Here is a 20,788-nt window from a genome sequence, read left to right as displayed (position 1 = left end):
GAAACTGTAATATTCTTGTTTTATTTGTCACATATTTCAGATAAATACTGGCAATATTTAAGTTTGCCCTGGAGAATACCCCACCCAATGCAGAACTGTTTACACACAATGGTAGCAGTGGTAAGATTCACAAATAGGTATGATCTAACTAGTTTCAACTGTCTCTAAAATAAGTACTGACTAAAACACTGAGCTGTTTCCATCACTATATAATTAAAAGTGGGGCAGCACAGAAAGGGTGGAAGTAGACACTTGATATAATTACTCAAGCCGAATTAAGCCTTACACTTGCTTTCAATGAATGTGCATCTTACCGGTTCTCCAAGTTCCTTGAGCTTATTCTTTAATGCAACTATTTTCTGATCTTGATCAGCCAGAAGAACCAGAAGGTCATCCTGCTCTTTTTTAGATTCTGCCACTTCCTGCTGCAATTTGCTATTCTCATTTTGCAAAATAGCCACAGTACTATTGGATGAATCCAGCTGCTGTTTCAGAGATACCTTTTCTTCACTGAGAGTTGCAATATCATTCTGGGAGTAAAACAAAACAAAAACATCAGTGACCATACATAAAAAGCTGTGCATCTAGAAGTGGCTGGCACACACCTCACTACTGCAAGTCTTAACAGCGTCAGCACTTTGTTGATAATTCAACATTCTTTTAAGATAAAAGTTACCTTGCATGTCTCATACAAAGGACTTGTTTATAAAAGTTACCTACTGAAATTAAAACCCTGACCCTCCTTCTCTCAGTGTCCATTTTCTTTATATGATAAAGGAGGAAATCAAATGTGGAAGCTGATTTGAAGTAAGAAGCACCAAGATGCTCTTCCCTCACCTTTTGGGTGAACGATTTTATGAACACATGAAGTTGCCTTCTACTGACTCAGATAATTTAGCCCAGTATTATCTACTGCAGCAATAGATCTCCAGCTGAGGTCTCTCCCAGCAGAAGACACCAGAGATCCTTTTAATTTGAAGTGTTGGGGATTGGATTTGGGACTTTAAGCAAGTACTCTACTATTAAGCTTTAGCTCCTGAACCAAGTATCTTGGGATGATTTTACAATTCACAAGTGCTTTAGTGACCATGTTCAGACATCATGGTGGCTTTCAGCAGCAATTCATGGGTTAATAAACCCACAAGTTGTGGGGATGCATGCGGTGCATGAACTGCTTCCTCTTTCCATTAACAACGCAAGGTTGTTTCTGTGATGTCCAAACTCAGGAACTTCGGGTTGTTTCTGGGTTAAAGAACCCATGGCTTGTTCTTGGGTAAACCTGGGGCTCTTCAACCCACAAACACCCCCAAGTGCCCTGGTTTGGATCTCATGGAAACAACCCTTGAATGCACCATTCGAGGGTTGTTGATAGAAACAAGGAGTGGCTCGCATCCCTGCAATATGTGGGTTAACTAATGCACGAATTGCTGCCAAAAGCCGCCGCGACATCCAGACACGGTCACTAAAGCACTTGTGAATTGCAAAATTGTCCCAAGATACTTGGTTCCTATCACTGATCCTTGACAGCTCTTTGATATCCTGTTCCCAAATGTTATGATACAGTTCATTTAGACACATGGTTGGGCGGATTTTTAAAACCTTTTGAGGAAAAAAATTCCTTTCCAGGTGGAAGGAAAGCAACAAAAAAAAAAAAGTGGAAGGAAAGCAATCCTCAGCATACATTACTAATTGAGGATTTCCTTGGTTTGCCTCTTGGGACATTCCAGTGTCTTTGCACACCTGCATGCATTTTATTGGATAAGAGCTTTAGGCTAAGAGAGGATTTACAATTGCACAAAGTGGACTATGAGACCACAGAGTTTAAAAGCAGCTTTCCTGCCTAGGCTTATGGGCAATTAGACCCCACGTGGAAGGCCTAATGAAAAACTCTTTGTGAAGATCTGATCGTAAGCTGGAAGAGGAAATGTTTAGAGCAATTTGTAGGAAACAAGTTGTCACTAGCCACCCAAATTTTATTAGGAAGCAACCTTTAATTCTTTAGTCTCCTGCATGAGCATTGAGAGCCTTCCTTCCAAGTCAGCCATCTTTGCTCCCGTAATAGTGCCATTGTCTCCTGACACAGGAACTGGAGCTAGGCTCTGCAAAACAAAGAACACTGAACAAGAGTAACAGCGGGCAGGGTATATTGTCAGACTAATATTTGTGATTTGTTTTGTATGGCAAAGTATAGTGAATGAAACAGAAATGGAAGACAGTCTGTGCAGATATAGTCCAACACAGATACACTGGCATATGGATCGGCCCTGGCTACTTACAGATGATACTGGGCAGTTCAAAGAGACAGGAAGATTAATACTGTTCCTTACAGCCTATAGAAAGGATTCACACAAAAAGGTATAGTGAAAGCCTTACAATATTACCAGTTTCTGAAGCAGTTCTTGTTTTTCAGTCTGAAGTTTAACAATATCTGTGGACTGTGACTGGATTTGGGTCCTCAAGGTTTCAACTTCCTGTGGGGGGGGGGAAATTAAATTCAGCTACCAAACCAACCGTATTGTTTGCAAACATAACCATGACATGGAGTTACTGGGAGCAATTGTCTGGAGATCTGGAGTGTGTTGTCATCAACATGTAGATGACATGCAGCTCTGTTTCTCATTTTCATCAGATACTGATGTCCTGAACCAGTACCTTGAAGTAGTAAGGGGCTGGATGGAGGTTCATAAATTGAGGCTTAATCCAGACAAGGTACCTAGTCAGGAGAGAGATAAAATCTAGAATACAGATTTAGCCTGTTTTGGATCGGGTTACACTCCCCTTAAAAAATTAGGTTCAGAGTTTGGGATACTCCTGGATCCAACTTTGCACCTGGACACAAGGTAGCAGCTGTGTCAGAGATGCCTTTGCCCACCATACATTGGTGCACCAGCTGTGCCTGTTCCTGAAAAGATCACACTGGCCACAGTAACCTGTGCCTTAGTTACATCCAGCTTAGATGACTGCAGTGTGCTCTTGATGGGGCTACCTTTGGAGAGTCTTCAGAAAATTCAGTTGGTTCAGCACGCGGCAGCAAGAATGTTAGTGGACATTCACCCATGGGATCATAGCTATCTATTTCCTATGTTCCCTTGATTTCCCATGTTCAGGCATAAGTGCCATTTTTGATGCAGGCAGGTATCAACCCCAAAGTTTGTAGAAGTACAAAAATCCCTTGGCATTTGAATCTCATGCCAAAGCCTTAATAAATGTCAGATCAGTCTGGCTCCCGCTCCACCCTAATTATTTAACCCAGGGGAAACTGTGTGTGTGTGTGTGTTTGTGTGTGTGTGTGTGTGTGTAGAGAGAGAGAGAGAGAGAGAGAGAGGTGAACTGTGCTGCTAAAGGCCTGCAGTGACAGAGCAGGAGTTCTCAATAAACCCTGTCATCGCAGAGCAGACCATTGCAGAACCTGTGGCAGGAGGCATTCTTTTCGCCAGAAGAGACAAGATTCACGTGGCTCTGTCTTGTGAGCAACTCCCTCATGCAGGATACTTTCTTCAATGATTAACAACATGATATCAAGCAGGAAGTTTCAAGCAGGAAGGATATGGTTTCTCCCCAGTTTCAACCAGGAAGTATCCTGACCAATTATCCTAGACAAGCAGCATAAATGTCCTACCTTACATAGTTCACTATCAGCATCAGGACCACTTGGTTTATTGGTTTGTGAAGACTGCTCTATTGTTCCTCCTGCTACTGGTGAAAGCTTCTGCAAATATCAGATATTAACAAAAAATAATTTATTTAAAAAGTACAAGCATTTTTAAATCTCACACCTCCTGAAAAGTCTCAGCTTTCAGTTAAAAAAAAACAGCAGCAGTTTTCTAGTTCTTGCAGGTTCAATTATAGGCTTTCAAGTGTGTGGCAATGCTTGGTGTCATCTTTGAGGCCAGGGGAGATCACTTCTGGTAATCACATAGTTTATACAGGTCACAGAAATCAGATTTTCCGTTGGTGGTTATTTCCCACCCTCTTATGCTAATGGGTTGGTTGTGGACCCTAGCAGCTCTTTCCAATATTTGTAGAACTTTTTTTAGCAAATCTGAACCACTTCATAGTTGATGCACTCCTCAAAAATAATGGGGTCAGTTGTTCTCTGATGTTTCACCAACACCCTCGCCTGCCACACTTTCAGTTTTTTAAATTATTATGTTTAACTTACTAAGCTATCAAGCATCAGATTTATCCCTATTGACATGGAACTGAAGTTACCTAAGACCTAAGCTAACTGGGATCTATTCTACCCCCAACAACTTCTCAAAGTAGGGTAAGGACTCCATTTCACCTGTACTATTTATTACATTTCTAGAAGGCCCAGTAGCCAAAGCTCTTTTAGGCAGTTCACAATTTTAAATGTGGTTATACCAATCCATCTTTTTAGTCATGAAATTTGCTTGCAGAAGTGGACTGAAAATAATGGAGGAAGTAAAATTCAGAAACTGCTGTTAATAAATAACATTTTTAATTTGATCTACCAATTGTAAGGCTCAGCAATTCAGATCAGAGTCCCATCTCTGTATTTTCCTCAGCTTAGGAGATTAGGAAGGCAGCTACTGATATGAGGACCTTTTCAAGCAAAGGTGCCCAACTGTGGAACTCCTGGCCTAGGTATGTGTGCTTGGCACTTTCTTTACCATCTTCTAGGTGCCAGATGAAGTCTGTTACGTTCTCTGTTGCTTGGCTTTTTAAAATGTCTGAGACCCTTTTAATTGCCTTCTTTGGTACTGATGCCTCAATTCGTTTTACCAGCTTTTTCTATAGTTTTATCTGCTGCTTTTACGGTTTTTATTTCATGATGCAAGCCACCTTATGGCTATGTGTGATAAGATGGGACAGAAGTCCTTTAAGCAAACAAATATGTTCATGTTGCAAACCAAACTCTTTCCCACTGGTCACCCTTCATTAAAGTAGGGAATAAAAGGTTACTTCTAGATGGCAGGACCACACCCTCTCCCCTGATACCAGGAACGTATGGTCTACTTTTGGATTTGGGAGCAAGAGAACAAATCCTTTCCTGAACAATATTCTACAATAGGCAAGAATGGACTGAAAGCTTCAGATCAGATGCTAACAGCGACACTTTGCACTACTCACCAAGGTTTCAATCAAAGAATCCTTTTCCCTCAGCTGTTCCTGTAATAGTTCAAGCTTGTGCTTCCATTCTTCGACCTCCTCATGCAATTTGCTGATTTCTTCTGGCTGAACACCATTCATTTGAGCCACATCACTGTGAGAACTATGATGCTGATTGTCTTTTCCTATTAGTCAGATTGAGAAATGGCTTATTTGTAGTGTTGTTGACGTAATTTTCAAAAACAATTCTTACCCCAAACTCTTTTTAATCTATCTTTTCTCAGGAATATTACAAGATACTGATTTAAATGTCTTGGGGAGCAATCCTATACCCTAGGGGACACAGGATTTTTTGGTTTCTTGGCTCTGAGCTCAGAGACAGGAAACCGCACTCCCCTCCCTCTTGTAGCTGGCACAGAGAGAACTGCACCAGCTGCCTCTCCGTGCTAGTAAAACAGAGCACGGAGATGGGGAGAATGGGGTGTTCCCAGGAGAAGTGAGGAGATGGGGTCGGCATGCCTACGATCTTTCCTATGGCTGCCCCAGCCTCCCTCCCTCCAACTCCCCGAAGCCTACACTAGAGGGGCAAAAACGCAGAGCAGCAGGCGCGAGGTGCTTCCCTCCCTGCATAGGGTTCTTGTAAGCCTCAGAGTTCGGGGGCTTATGAGTACCAAGGATTGGAGTACTCGTAATAATGAGTTTACCCACAGGATTGCGCCCTTACTGTAGTTTGGAGTAGGCATTAGCCACGGGAAATGGACCAAGTTTTGGTAGGCCATCTCATGCCTGTTGACTGCTGAGATTGTTATTAAAATGCTGGATTAGCTGGACCTTGGTCTGAATTCTTAAGGCACTTCTGTTCTTAAGCAAGAGCGCATACTAAGGATCAGTTAATACAAATTGTTGTTGTTCAGTCGTTAAGTTGTGTCCGACTCTTCGTGACCCCACGGACCATAGCACGCCAGGTCTTCCTGTCCTGCGCTCTCTCCCAGAGTGTGCTCAAGCTCATATTCATTGCATCGGTGATGCTATCTAGCCATCTCATCCTCTGCCGTCCCCTTCTCCTTTTGCCTTCAGTCTTTCCCAGCATCAGGGTCTTTTCCAGTAACTTTTCTCTATGCATTAGGTGGCCAAAATATTTGAGCTTCAGCTTCAGTATCTGTCCTTCCAATGAGCAGTCAGGGTTGATTTCCTTTAGGATTGACCGATCTGACCTCCTTGCAGTCCAGGGGACTCGCAAGAGTCTTCTCCAGCACCATAATACACATTAGTTTTTATTTATTTACATAATTCATATCCCACAAAGTCACTAAGGATGCAAATCCTATGGGCTGAGCCTTTGTGAGACTCAGAGGCTTCTGTGTATCCAAGGCCCTGGCGGGCTGAAGCAGGAGGAGCAGCGGAGGTGATCTTTGCCTCCCCGTCCTCCGGTCGTTTTTCGCTAGATGGGCATTTTTCCCTGCCTAGTGACAGTGCTTCAGAGGGAGAGGGAAGGATAGCTCATATCCTGGCCTCTCCCGTCTCCTCCCCTCTCCACTGACTGGAACACCCCCTTTTTCCTTCTCTGCCAAGTTTCTGACCTTGGAGCCCAGCTGCCATGTTTCTTTCCACACCGACTAGGAGGGGGTGGGGAAGGGGGGGGTCGGATCTATGGCTGCCCCCTTCCATGGTTGGGGCCTACTATCCTATGGACCCTCAGACAATGTCTAGGGGGCATAAGACTGCTTCCTTAAGAACATTCCCAGGACAGTATTAATTATGCCTTTAAGAACTTGAATATGCACTATTATTTCGTACAATTTAACACATGCATTGGTGGACTATGAGAACTCTAATTAAAAAAAACAAGTTAGCAGACCTCCCAAGACTGATGACAGCCCAATGCTGGTTTACAGATTTCTACAACAGTGCTTAAAAAAACAACATTTTTCCTCAGCGATATACACCATTTTTGTGACGGAAATCTAGGTGAATCTCTCATCATTTTGTATGCACAACATTTTTCTTTTGGTCAGAGGTCACCAATATAGAAGCAAATCTTCTTCTGACTTTGAAATTTATGTTTTAGCATATCAAACTCCTTCCCTACTCATCTCTGTCTGGTTAGCTGATTAGGGATAATTGAGGAGGGAGCAGGAGACAGGTTACACAAACACAAAGAGATGGCTAGGGTTGGCTAAGGACCTCTTCTTAGCTCCTGAGACATAGGATGGCACTAGGGCTCGGAACCATAACTGATGCTAGCTAGCTATTACTTCAAGCAAACACAGACTTCTCAGGGCAGGGTTCAAGCAAAGTTCACTCACCCTCCTACAACCCATTCTGCTCATTCATCTCCCTGATGCTTGTCCATTCACTGCCTCAACCGAAAGCCTGCTCCTCCTCTGTCCTTTACCAGGCTCCTACAATCCCAGGCTGACACCTTTCTACCTCTACAACTTCAGCCTTGACAGTCCAGGCTTTTATCTACCTCTTCTAGTAACTGCTCTACCCCCACATCACCATCTCCCCTTACTGTTCCAGTTCTTTGATCCCCTAAGGACACTACCTTGAATCACCAACAATCTCAGGACTTCCCCCATCCAATTACAATGCCCTGAACGAAAACTTGGAGTGGCTCCAGGGACCTATAAACCAGCACATATGTAAATAATGTGCCATCTGTCTGTGTTCAATGGCTCTTCAAGTAAGTTGCAAAATGTAATCTGAAACCCCATGGCATACAAATTTGTAGCACCTGAATTCAACAGCAATTATAGAAGACACTGCCAGCAGTAGTACCTAGCTGTACTTTAAGGAGATTATATTGGTCCTTGTGCTGCTGGATCTGTGACACTTGTTGTGTGACTGCTGTCTGCAACTGTTCATTGTGAACTTTTAAAGTCTCTACTTGTTTCTTCAGTTCCTCAAGTTCCTGATCCTTTAAAATGAAAAAGAATCTAGTTAATGTAAGCTTACATTAGTTCCTTAATATGGAACTACACACCACATCCTATTATATTTATTTTGCTTAGAAAGAATACATCACCACAGAAATTAAACAACCACAGGCATTTTACCCATAAATATTCCTAGATTATTTTCCCACTAAATCTCACCTCTCCAAAGGTGCGATTTTCAGCATGTAGCTACCGTTGGGGACAAATAGCAGGTTGAATAAAGGTTGGGGTTGGTTTTAAACAGAAAAAATGCTTGTGTGTGTGTGTGTGTGTGAGAAGGGTTAAACTTCTCATTCCCTTCTGCCATGGTCCAATCCAATCAGTCCTTCCCCATGGCTGCTTTTTGTTAAGAGAAATGGCAGGTTTTAACTGCATGCTTCAATAGTGTCCTTAAAGTAATGTGAAGTTTGGTCCTCTGACATGCCTCCTTAAAGATACACTATGCCCACTAGACCAAATTCAACTAATTTATAATGTAATTTACCTGTATTCTAATGACATTTTTATAGTGCGTCACTATGTTGTCATGTTGTTCTAATGTTTTTTTCACTTCCTCTTCCTTTTTATCTTCTTCACTAGACTTATAAACTGCCTTCGTTAGAACACCTGTGAAATAATTGTTCATTCTGTTAGACAATGTAAGCCAATTTTTGTAGCATCCTAACATCTGTACAGATTAGGGAGATAAAGAGATAGTTATCTTATGGCTTCTATCTTGATGACGGCCTCCCAAGAAACAATGAAACATGGTTTTTAGTATGGAAAAAACACAATTCCCTCCCTGCATAGCCAAGTACTTCAGCAATCTAAAATAAGCAGATAACCCTAATTCCTAATACTTCCAGCAATAATAATTCTCAAACATTCCGGATTTCTGTATTACTACACTGAAGAAAATGTAAAATCACTGTTCAATGATTCCCTCCAATACTTCAAGAAAGGACATTTAAATAGATTTCAAATGTTTAGTCATATTGCTATTGTTTTGGTTTGTGTTATCTTTGCTCTTAATATCTTCCCTTGGCTCTGTATCATTGGAGTGCCCTTCCACCAGATGTCTAAGTATCTTCCTTTGTTTTTACATTCAAGCACCTCCTTAAGACATGTTCGTCCTGGCTTTTCTCAACTGATCTTTGTTCCCTTTTCCTTTCCCCCAAATATGTCTGTCTCTTCTTTACCTACAGACTGTAAGCCTGTATGCAGGGCCTGTTTTATTTCTTATTTTTGTTCAGTGCCTAGCAAAAGACACACCAGGGAAGGGGAGGGAAAAGGAAGAGGAGGGAGATCTGTTTTTCAAGGCCAAAGAAGGTGGTGAGCTATAAGCTGGCATTTAAATGCACTTCAGGCCAGGCTGACCACTTCCTTTGCTGGTGTTCTTGCTGGAATGAGGTTCTTGTTCCCTTGGCTGATGGATGGGGCCAGAGCGTTCTTTCCCCTTCCTTCTGCAGTCCCAGGGCAACTGTCAGTGGGAGCCAAGTGTTCTTTCTGGCAGGGAGCAGGAAGCATGGTCCCTGCTACTGCTCCTTCTCTGGCCGATGGATGGGTCTCCCCATTGGCTTGATGTTATTCCTGGGAAGCAGTGGGTGCAGCCTCTCAGTGGCCCCTGGCTGATGGCAGAAGCCAGCATGCGCTTCCCTTCCCCTTTGAGAATTAATTATATACCCTAGTAAAAGGATATATAACTGCATTCTTAGATGCGGAATGGATCAGAATACACTCCCTGAACACCAAGGAAATGGAGCAGCTAAGCCTCTTACATGCAGTAACCCTACTGAGCCCTCAGGTACCCACTGAGGTTAACTAAATATAATGAAGCCCACTCTTAAATTGTAAGCAACCCAATGAACTGGGCTCATTATTGAGTTCAAGCACAATAAACCTATTGCAGCCTCTGTGTAAAACTGTTTGACTGCAATGTGATTAGCATGTCTTAGCACTGAAAAAAACTTTTTAAAAAACCCTTTAGGTCTGATGGTCTAATTCAGTTAATTTTAAATACAATCCTGAATAGAACTTGCTCTGAGTTTTCAAATGAACCTGTCGAAAAAGAAAAACAAAACTCAACAGAAGTGATGTAACATGTCTCACCCTCTAGCTCTTTTACCAGTTTAGTAAATTCATGATCAAACATCATATGGTCTGGGCTAGAAAAGCTTGGCTGAGGTTTCTGAGCTGCTCGGGAATAGAATTCATGTTTGCTAATGAATCCCAATTTCTCAATAAAGTTTTCCTTGCCAATCCTCTTTTCTATCAGCTGCTTTAATTTCTCCCTGGAGATGGAAAGAGAATTACTTAAACCATCATAAATTGCACAAAGCTGTCCTCTTTTTAATCATCCCCCTGACCCCTCTCCTCACAACCCCTATTTAACAAAGAAATATATGTTGATTGGTGTACAAAGCGAACCAGCTAAGAACAGAATTAGAGAATCAAGGAGGAGAGGACTCTCAGATACATCAAAGGCAACAGAGAGAATGAAATGATCAAGCACATAGATGCTACCTTCAGATTTGGCAATGAGGATAGTTTCAGTGGAGTGCAGAAGGGTTAGAATTTTTTTAAAACTTATTAATTTATAAGTTAATATAAACTTGGTACACAAGGGAGCCAACAACAACAACAAAATCAAGATTAAAACAAAACTTAATAAAAACCTGAAACTCTGTGACACTCCAAGCATCTGATGAAGTGTGCTATAGTTCATGAAAGCTTATGCTAAAATAAATGTATTGGTCTTTAAGTTGCCACAACATGTTTTGTAATTTTAGCTTAGAAACTCAACATGAGCCATTCAACTCTATGGGAGAAACTATGGTTCATCATTCCAATAGGTAATTCGCTAGGTGTTCCTCCAGCTTCAAACATTTGAACCTACCAAAGTCTGTAACTAATAGTAAAATAAATCTAGGTTTGGATCAATTATTTTCATTGGCTTAATGAAAAGTTCATCTACTTCCTAGTCTCTGTCCTGCAAATTAAGAACATAAGAAGAACCAAGTTGGATCAGGCCAAGGGCCCATCCACTCCACTATTCTGTTCACAGAGTGGCCAACCAGCTGTCGATGGGAGACCCACAAGCAAGTCATGAGTGCAACAGCACCCTCCTGCCCATTTTCTCCAGCAACTGGTGTACACAGGCATACTGCCTCTGATACTGGAGCTGGCATGTAGCCATCACGATCAGTAGCCACTGATCCAGGAAATTATATTAGATAAGATGGAACATGTCTGAACACCAATGAATGAAGCTTCACTGCTTACATAAGAGCTACTCAGAACTCTGGGAACTGTGACCTTTAAGCAGCACCCCACCCTCCTTCAATATACTTACTTCTTATAATTTTCGAGTGAGTTGTCATTGTAATAAATGGAAATTCCTAGCAAAAGGGCACACAATCCTTGGACTAATTGCTCCTCTTCTCCAAGGTTTTCTGCTATTTGTCCTGTTAGCTAGACCTTTTGCTAAGGTTATTTAGGCACTTCGTAGACAAAATGATCTTCACTCATGCATAACTCTTTGGCCTAATATTCTGTTATTACTAGCTGAACTGAATGCAAATAATAATAATAATAATAATAATAATAATTTATATTTATTGTTAACTAATATTATTAGTTAACAAAACTATCCATACCGCATTCTAGGCATGCCACATATAGTAAGAGTACAAACCTATGAGGATGGCCGTAAGCCTCCAAACTCTGAGGCTTATGGCCATCCAACACAGAGCAGGAGGTGTGGTGGAGGCAATCTTTGCATCTGTGTTCCTCCTGCTCTGCATTTCAGCTAGATGGGCTTATTTGTCTGTCTAGCTGAGGTGTTGGGGAGGGAAGGAAGCTGGGGAGGCCAGAGGATTCCTCGTAAGCCGGCCTCCGCGGTCCCATGCCCTTCCCACCCACAGGAACACCCCCCTTTACCTTCCCTCCGAGGTTGCTTTCATGACCTCGGACAGGCAGCTGGGGGAATGGGTGGGGAGCTTGGAGTCCTGGGTCCGAGGTTGAAGCAATGTCTTCGACCTCGGATCCAGAAATCCGAACTATCCTATGGCCCCTCAGACACTGTCTAGGGGCCACAGGATTGCTCTCTAAGTGGATTTTAAGATATCTTGAAGCACACACAAGGTGTAGAGAAGAAACAACACTATGGGACATTTTATGAAGTTGTCTTGCAATAATTAACATCGTATTCTGAAGAATGGCAGAAACTGAAACATTTGCTTAACAGTTATATTAAACATATTTCTTTTGGAGAACCAAAACATCTGCCCTTCCATCAAAGCTTGTAATTGCACAACTGGAACCACTGTGTGTTATCAGCCTATGTTGCCAAAGCTTTCTTAAGTAATGTTACTTCCATCAAGTAGAGTGAAAGCTTACTTGATTCTAGTATACTGAGGCACTTTATGCAGTAAACATTATTGCTGCAGGTACAATGGCATTTCCTGCAGCAAATGTGGACAACATACACACAGATTTAGACACTTGCGTACATGTTATGTGTTTGTTACAGGAAACCCCAGTGTAACAGCAATGTATATCGCAGCTTTAATGTTTACTCTGACTCAGGTGCAAAGTTTTTGCTCTTAAAGAACATTGTCTATAATTCAGAAGCGTTGACCTAATTTTTCAAAGGATACAAATGGAATATTGGCTGGATTGTGGAGAAAGTGTGTGACAGCAATAGGGCAGTTGCTTAGCCAGGTACAAAGCAGCATCAATAATCCAACTCTTGTCTGCACTTTGCTTCCCTAAAATAAAACAAAGAAACAAATGTTACTTGTATTTACAGGTCTTCTGTTTCTTTCACACATTTTCTGCTTTGAAGCATTGCCCAAACCAACAGAAATCTTAAATATTGGTCAAGGACAAGACAATGTTGTTCACTAAGTGAAACCATTCAATAATTTCCTCCATTTGTCCAAGAGCGAGTGCCTTATTGTACAGAAAATGGCGCCATCCAAGCTCAAGAGGGAGGCATCAGCTGGCCTGGGGGAACCACAAAGTTTATAGAAGTAAAAAAAAAAATCTTCAGAAAAAAACTTAAGGGAGAAAGAAATCCCCAGAAGAGCCCAATGAGGAATGAACATGTTCAGTAGGCATAGAACACTGAGTCAGATGGAAAAGTAAACAAAGATGGAGGGTGGGGAGATGGCATCAGCCAGAGAAGAGGATGGTTTGGTTGAGGCAGCCTGGAAGGTTTCAAAAGGCTGCTACTCAGCTGGCAGGAGGGGCAATCTGAGAGCTGAACTTGCAGTTACTTTAACTGTTGTGGTTAGCAACTACATCTGGGCTTAATTTTTTTTTTAATATATACCAGGGGTGGGGAACCACAGAACACAAGGAGGGGAGACTTAACCTTTCTCTCCTCAGCCACAATCCCAATGAAATTCACCCACTCCCAGCATGGCAATTACTTTTGTTCTAATGTGAATTACCATGCGGGGGGGGGGGCGTGTTGTTGGAATTGAGGCTAGGGAGGCAAGGATTAAATCTGCTGTAGTCCCCAGCCACAAATAATACATTTTTTTCAAATCCAGATGTAGATGGTAACCATGCAATTAAACTAATACCTAGTTTAGCCCTGAGAGAGGAGGCGAAGAGTGCAGAGGGGGTAAAGAGGAGGAAAGTGGGCCATTACCTTTGTGTCTCTCAGTTGTCCTTTACTCCATTCCTCTGCTTCTCTTTCCTCCTCTGAGAGAAATGAGCAAAGGAGTTTGGTGGAAGACACATAAAATAAAGATGGAGTGAACCTTCTCATTGACTAGATAGGCCATTTCCTGGTTCACACTGAGAGGCTCTTTTTAACCCTCCACTGATAGAACATTGTACTTTATCAAGCTAATTTGACCCATTGGGTGCTCTGTAGTAGCTACAGATACAATCTTGTTTGCAAAAATATGTATTTTTAAAGATTTTTCGGGTGCCTCCCAAATGCCAGGGATGGCGGGGGCTGCATGTTGCCCACCCCTGATGTAAACAAATAATGCTTTCATTGAGAATGTTACTTTTTCAGCAACAAAATATAGTTGCAAAGAGGTCATCAGGGTCAATAACATCCCACAATATAAAAAGTATGTAGCGCTTACAAGAATGGTGTGTGGGGGTCTAACTGACCCTCAGTTTTTTAAGCATAAAACATGTTGTGCCATTAACATCCATTTTGTATAACAGTGCAAAAATCACAAGTTGTGAATTACCTGTAACAACAAATTTCACAGAACTTGCAACCACAGCACGCACTAATCAAGCACAATCACCACATTTCAGAATTGCAGGAACAGGGCAGATGAAATGGTTACGCAATCACATAATTGCTTTGATTTTCTGTCACTGTATCATCCACAGAGATGATATCTGTCCTTCTCCTGGTATTGGTAGATCACAAGCTGAATACGAGCCAACAATGTGATGTGGCTGCAAAAAAGGCAAATGCTCTTTTGGGCTGCATTGATAGAAGTATAGCTTCCAAATCACGTGAAGTACTAGTTCCCCTCTACTCAGCACTGGTTAGGCCTCATCTTGAGTACTATGTCCAGTTCTGGGCACCACACTTTAAGAAGGATGCAGACAAACTGGAGAGGGTTCAGAGGAGGGCAACAAAGGTGATCAGGAGACTGGAAACAAAGCCCTATGAGGAGAGACTGAAATAACTGGGCATGTTTAACCTTGAGAAGAGAAGACTGAGGGGAGATAGGATAGCGCTCTTCAAGTACTTGAAAGATTGTCACAGAGAGGAAGGCCAGGATCTCTTCTTGATCATCCCAGAGTTCAGGACACGGAATCATAGGATCAAGTTACAGGAAGTCAGATTCCGGCTGAACATCAGGAAAAACTTCCTGACTGTTAGAGCAATACGACAATGGAACCAATGACCTAGGGAGGTAGTGGGCTCTCCCACACTGGAGGCATTCAAGATGAAGCTGGACAGTCACTTGTCAGGGATGCTCTGACTTGGATTCCTGCATTGAGCAGGGGGTTGGACTCAATGGTCTTACAGGTCCCTTGCAACCCTACTATTCTATGATTCTATGGTAACAGCAGGCCCTACTAGTTCTGGGGTGCCTCTCTTGATGTCCCAGCTTGCTTTGTGCCTATTCTTAATCCAGGGTTTGATCAACTCAAGACCCTGATCTACTAGGAAGGGACAACTTTTGGGATGTTCACACCACTGTGGGTAGTTTAACTTCCAAACAACATAGACATTTAAACAGGCAATGTTCACTATATTCAAGTTTATAAAGGGGTTTTGTAAACCTATGGAGTACTATGGACCTCAAATAAGGTTTGTAGTGTTTCACCCTCTCTATACCCCTTTCAAAACATTTTTTGGAAAGAATGGAAAGGTTCTGGTCTACGCATCTGAAGACATGAAGAGTAACTAAAAAAATCAAAACAGCATTTTGCTGGGTGACTTTGACCCCTAACACCTTATGGTTCCTCAGTTTTCTGTGTCATTCCAATAGGGGTAGAATTGACTCCCAAAGTTGAAGGAATAAGCACATCAATTCTCCACTCAGTTTGGGGCAGGTGGGCAGGCAAGAACACCACATGGTAATTCATATCTCATGGTTGAGGAACAACTGGAAGATAGAGTTGTTTAAGACCTACATAAAACTGTTATGAATGTTTTCAGCTCTGTTAGCTTACATTTCACCCTATCAATGAAGGTTAAATGTCCTCAGGGATGGAAGTGAGAGCTCCTCTTATAAATAAAGTAAGAAATCCAAGATTTGAATGTAACTGGAATTGGGCGCCAGTATGTTCACTCCCTCACCAACCTCCCCTCCATTCAAAGTAGCAGCAAATGAGATGAGTTCCTGGTCTTTCTAACACAGTTCTTATTTAGTGTAAAACATTTGAACAAATAATCCTGCTAATATAAATTCCAAATCATATGCAGTTCACTGTTCCCATATTGCATGTTGAAACGGGCTGTGGCTGGAGGAAGGAGAGATTTATGACAGCCCTGCAGTATAGTTCACACTGACTACCGCAGGCCAGGCACTGACTGGTTTACGAAATACCTGCCAAGGGTATTAGGTTCCTTCCTGCAGGTTGGGCTGAAGCTGAGAGTAGCTTACAACAACGGTGCAGTTTTATCAATTGCCTTTATTCCTACATTGCAGGCTGGGCCAAGAGACAAGTTTACAACAACCCTGCAATGCTGTTCACTCTTATATCCCTACTGCTGGCTGGAGGGCTGTGCTACAATGTAGTCCACGGTTAATATTGCAGGTAAGAGCTGGGATGGAGATTGGTTGCAGTAAAGGTCAATCTACTTAATTTGTCTTCTCAGACCTCCTCTCAGACCAAATCCAGCACTGAACTACATATAGATGCCTCATGCTCCATTTAAGTGCCCCCTAAAATAACCAAAGACAACATTGCACATGAAGTAAAGACCCAAGTTAGGGCAAGCCCTGCTATCTTTGATGCTCAGCTCTCTCTGCCACAGGCTCTGGTAACACAAACACCAGAGATACACTGCAACATTTTTTTTTTGCAGGCCCCTCTTGTAAAGTTTTTAATTACCAAGTCAAAAGCCTGATTTAATAGAAGTGTACAATTCCCATTATCTTCCAGTCTTGGGGCATATGTAACATTTCCCAATTTCTTAGCTATGGTTAGGTAATCAAGAGCACCACTCAGGCTCATGAGCTCCTTCCCCCCTTGAGTTTTCTCTTCCCCATTCCATCTACTGTCAAGTTCCCTTGGCACCCACCTTCCTCATGCACACACACAAGAAGAGAGGCTTCAGTCTTACGTCTTTAATTCACTATCAACAGGTTTATTACAGATGCAAATCATAGAATCATAGAATAGTAGGATTGGAAGAGGCCTACAAGGCCATCAAGTCCAACCCCCTGCTTAATGCAGGAATCCAAGTCAGAGCATTCCTGACAGATGGCTGTCCAGACTCGTCTTGAATGCCTCCAGTATGGGAGAGCCCACTACCTCCCTAGGTCACTGGTTCCATTGCTGTATTGCTCTAACAGGAAGTTTTTCCTGATGTTCAGCCGGAATCTGGCTTCCTGTAACTTGAGCCCATTATTCCGTGTCCTGCACTCTGGCATGATTGAGAAGAGATCCTGGCCTTCCTCTCTGTGACAGCCTTTCAAGTACTTGAACAGCGCTATCATATCTCCCCTCAGTCTTCTCTTCTCAAGGTTAAACATGCCCAGTTATTTCAGTCTCTCTTCATAGGGCTTTGTTTGCAGTCCCCGGATCACCTTTGTTGCCCTCCTCTGAACCCTCTCCAGTTTGTCTGCATCCTTCTTAAAATGTGGTGCCCAGAACTGGACACAGTACTCAAGATGAGGCCTAACCAGTGCTGAGTAGAGGGGAACTAGTACTTCCTGGGATTTGGAAGCTATGCTTCTATTAATGCAGCCCAAAAGAGCATTGGCCGTTTTTGCAGCCACATCATATTGTTGGCTCATATTCAGCTTGTGATCTACAACAATTCCAAGATCCTTCTCGCTTGTAGTGTTGTTGAGCGAGAACACTCTCAGGCTACAAAGGAATAACAGCAGGGTATCCAAATTGGAGCTACAATGTTGCTAGCAGTTTCAATAGGGACTTGCTGGCTAGAATAACTTAGGGAAGGAACCCCCTCCCATCCAGTGATGCTACCCTACATCGACCCTCACGCATTGTCAACCGGGTTGACCGTCTGAGGTCCACCTCTAACTTTTCCCGCTTTGCTCTGCGCCGCAGTCTAGCATCCCTCAGGTCATGCCCCATGCTCTCCTCCTCCTCCTCCTCTACTCCATATGCTCAGAATCAATCCTGACATCTACACCAAGTTGAATGATAATCTAGGTTGTTTTAAATCAGAGTTTAAAACCATGGTTAGAAGCGAGCTTCATATTCTGTCTTAATACTAAGTGCAGCCACCATTCTCGTCAACTATGGTTAGCATTCTATCTGCACTGAGTTGAATGCTAACTATACTCAGTTCTAAGCCAGTGCATGGAACTTGCTTCTAACCATGGTTTCAAACTTTGGTCTAAAGCTACCTAGATTAACTTTCAATTTGCTGCAGATGGAATGCTAATCACAGCTAGTCCTGAAAAGGGAAGGGAACAAGAAACTTGAGTGGGAGGGGACAGTATATATAATCTTGTGGGGAAAGAGATGGGGAGAAGCATGTGTGCAACTCTTAAGGCCACTCCTGATACCTTAACCATGATTAAGAGACTGGGAAAAAATTTGCCTGCACAAAGCCCAAGAGAAAAAGTACCAAACAACCACATACAAACTGAGATACTCAATAACAAGTTTTTACAGCAGCAGCATTAGAACTGGCATCATTTGACAGTGGCAATTCTTTTTGAAGAAACAAGCATTACTAGGTAATAAAAGTTAATTAAGCAGAAACAAGCACATACTTTTAAAATGGAGCCTCAAATAAGGCTATTTTATTTACAGAAATTAGTATTTTTCACATCCTGACAGGACATTCATATATGAGGTCTGAATGGAACACTGTCCAACTGATTTTGAAGCCAAATTTACCCTCTACTGCAGCAATGTAGGAACCATTTCATCACAGCTGTTTCCCACAACACTCCAGTAATGTCTAAATGGAAGAACCACAACACAAGGAGCAAATGGTATGGTTCCTTCCCACAGCAGCATTGCCCAGTATTCTGAAGTTGCTCCCATGTTAATGCTGTGTTGTATGAGTCAGCCTCAAGATGCATCCCTTACACCCACAATCATCACACAATGCCATAAATAGGCCACAAAAGGTAGTATCAGCTATCGGGAAATTGTTGAGCCGTGATTCTGCAGCAGACACTGGCCCACAGTTTCCTGTTGTTAAATGCTCTTAGTTAAATTCATTGGCTTGTATCCCAAGGTAAGGTAACTAATGGAAGCTCACTGAAGGCAAGTTTCCCCTCCCCTCTTCCCCCTGCAGCTCCCTGCAAGCCATGAAAAACATATAGAAAATATGAACCATATAGAAAAGCTCACCTTTGGGCAAGAAAACCCAAGACACTCATTTCATTTTGCATGCATGTGCAACACACACTCAAAACATCAGCTGATTGACCAATCCATTCTGTATGCATATTGAACATGATTTACCGAAACAACCTGATTCTGTTTTCAGAGTGATTAATTCCTACATCCTACAACAAAACATTAAGGTCTCAACCCAAAGAAACTAAGGCTGCAATCCTATATCCACTTACTTGGGAGTAAGCCCCGCTGAACTCAATGGAACATACTTTTGAGTAGACATGTGCTGTAATTTGTGCACTTCACTTTAATATGTCAATTTTTTTTTATACCGCTACTTAAAAAAAATGTTGTAACACACCTAAGGATTCAAAAAGGATGGCCTAGAAATATTTTAAGTCTGGAAGAGTTAAACTCAAGAGTTTGGCAGAGTGCTGTTCTGAGAAAGATATATACTTTACAGATCTTTAATATCTTTTTCAGAAATGGATGCAGCTCCTAAGAAGTTTGTGGTCTTCAAGATTAGTATAAGAAAAAGCCCCTGCTCTATCCTAGTAAGCTTGTAACTAAGGGCCTAGTAAGATTATAGAATCGTAGAATAGTAGGGTTGGAAGGGGCCTACAAGGCCATCAAGTCCAACCCCCTGCTCAATGCAGGAATCCAAGTCAGAGCATCCCTAACAGATGGCTGTCCATCCTCATCTTGAATGCCTCCAGTGTGGGAGAGCCCACCACCTCCCTAGGTAATTGGTTCCATTGTCGTATTGCTCTAACAGTCAGGACGTTTTTCCTGATGTTCAGGCGGAATCTGGCTTCCTGTCACTTGAGCCCATTCTTCCGTGTCCTGCACTCTGGCATGATCGAGAAGAGATCCTGGCCTTCCTCTCTGTGACAACCTTTCAAGTACTTGAAGAGCACTATCATATCTCCCCTCAGTACTCTTCTCAAGGCTAAACATGCCCAGTTCTTTCAGTCTCTCCTCATAGGGCTTTGTTTCCAGTCCCCTGATCATCCTTGTTGCCCTCCTCTGAACCCTCTCCAGCTTGTCTGAAACCTTCTTAAAGTGCAGCGCCCAGAACTGGACACAGTACTCCAGATGAGGCCTAACCAGTGCTGAGTAGAGGGGAACTAGTACTTCCTGGGAAGTACTTTGAATAATCTTGCATTATTCAAAGTCCAGCTCATGAATCCGAAATCAAACTCTATTCCTCACCTAACACCAGATTGTTCCAACCCACAATCTGGAAATAACAGACATGTGTGCCTTTGAATAGTTACGTACTGTCATGTTAAAAAAAAGATGGTTTATGGACTCACTTTGTTTCTCTTGATCTTTTTTCTACAGATCTTGTCTAAAAGAATGAGCAGCTTTTCATACGGATAAATATTAGTAGAACACATTGTATGTTCTGAATATTAGACTGTGGAATCTGCCTATTCACCTACACAGACCAAATGTATAATCTAGCTTTCCCTGGTCATTTTGATTCCTGATCCTTAGGAAGCAACAGTTGCAAAGTTGCTCTATAGTGCCTATTTCATAGTTCTGTGGCATTTTGCCAAACACCAGAAAAATAAGATAACTGGCACAGCAATACTGGAGGATAGTATACTGCCTCTAAGGGAGCTTGGTTCATGTCACAATAATCAATGTGCATTTCCCATGCTACGTAAGGTTGGAATCCAAAATGCTGTGCAGGCTGTTCTGCTAATGGTAACATGCAACAGGGCCTTTTTAGTGGCAGCACCCTGTTGTGGAACTCTCATCGAAAAGAAATTTGACTAGCCCCTTTGTTGACTGTTTTTAGG

At 42.3% G+C, this 20,788-nt stretch overlaps 2 protein-coding genes across 5 annotated transcripts in view; one reads left to right on the top strand and one right to left on the bottom strand.

Annotated features, from left to right (window-relative positions):
* The window catches only part of LOC146344497 (uncharacterized), a 49,732-nt gene extending 29,078 nt beyond the window's left edge, over window positions 1-20,654 (top strand). Inside the window, exons 6-7 of the mRNA XM_084857486.1 lie at window positions 16,139-16,247; window positions 20,325-20,654. Of these exons, the coding sequence (XP_084713612.1) occupies window positions 16,139-16,228 (90 nt within the window). The 3' untranslated portion in view covers window positions 16,229-16,247; window positions 20,325-20,654. The remainder of the gene's footprint in view (window positions 1-16,138; window positions 16,248-20,324) is intronic.
* The window catches only part of USO1 (USO1 vesicle transport factor), a 55,146-nt gene that overhangs the window by 3,094 nt on the left and 31,264 nt on the right, over window positions 1-20,788 (bottom strand). For 2 of the 4 annotated variants that reach the window (XM_084857476.1, XM_084857477.1), the window contains 10 exons: window positions 12,650-12,760; window positions 11,344-11,462; window positions 10,101-10,282; window positions 8,497-8,618; window positions 7,855-7,993; window positions 5,095-5,258; window positions 3,620-3,709; window positions 2,382-2,471; window positions 1,989-2,099; window positions 315-530 (listed from right to left, as the gene is read on the bottom strand). In XM_084857476.1, the coding sequence (XP_084713602.1) occupies window positions 315-530; window positions 1,989-2,099; window positions 2,382-2,471; window positions 3,620-3,709; window positions 5,095-5,258; window positions 7,855-7,993; window positions 8,497-8,618; window positions 10,101-10,282; window positions 11,344-11,462; window positions 12,650-12,760 (1,344 nt within the window). The remainder of the gene's footprint in view (window positions 1-314; window positions 531-1,988; window positions 2,100-2,381; window positions 2,472-3,619; window positions 3,710-5,094; window positions 5,259-7,854; window positions 7,994-8,496; window positions 8,619-10,100; window positions 10,283-11,343; window positions 11,463-12,649; window positions 12,761-20,788) is intronic. The other 2 variants (XM_084857478.1, XM_084857479.1) reach the window with 1 other exon arrangement.

Source organism: Heloderma suspectum, chromosome 5 (genome assembly GCF_057233095.1).
Source record: "Heloderma suspectum isolate Gila_16-S chromosome 5, 16-S_ref, whole genome shotgun sequence".
Lineage (NCBI taxonomy): Eukaryota > Metazoa > Chordata > Lepidosauria > Squamata > Helodermatidae > Heloderma > Heloderma suspectum.
The sequence above is the reverse complement of the archived record's forward strand: the minus strand, read 5'-3'. Positions and strand labels throughout refer to the sequence as shown.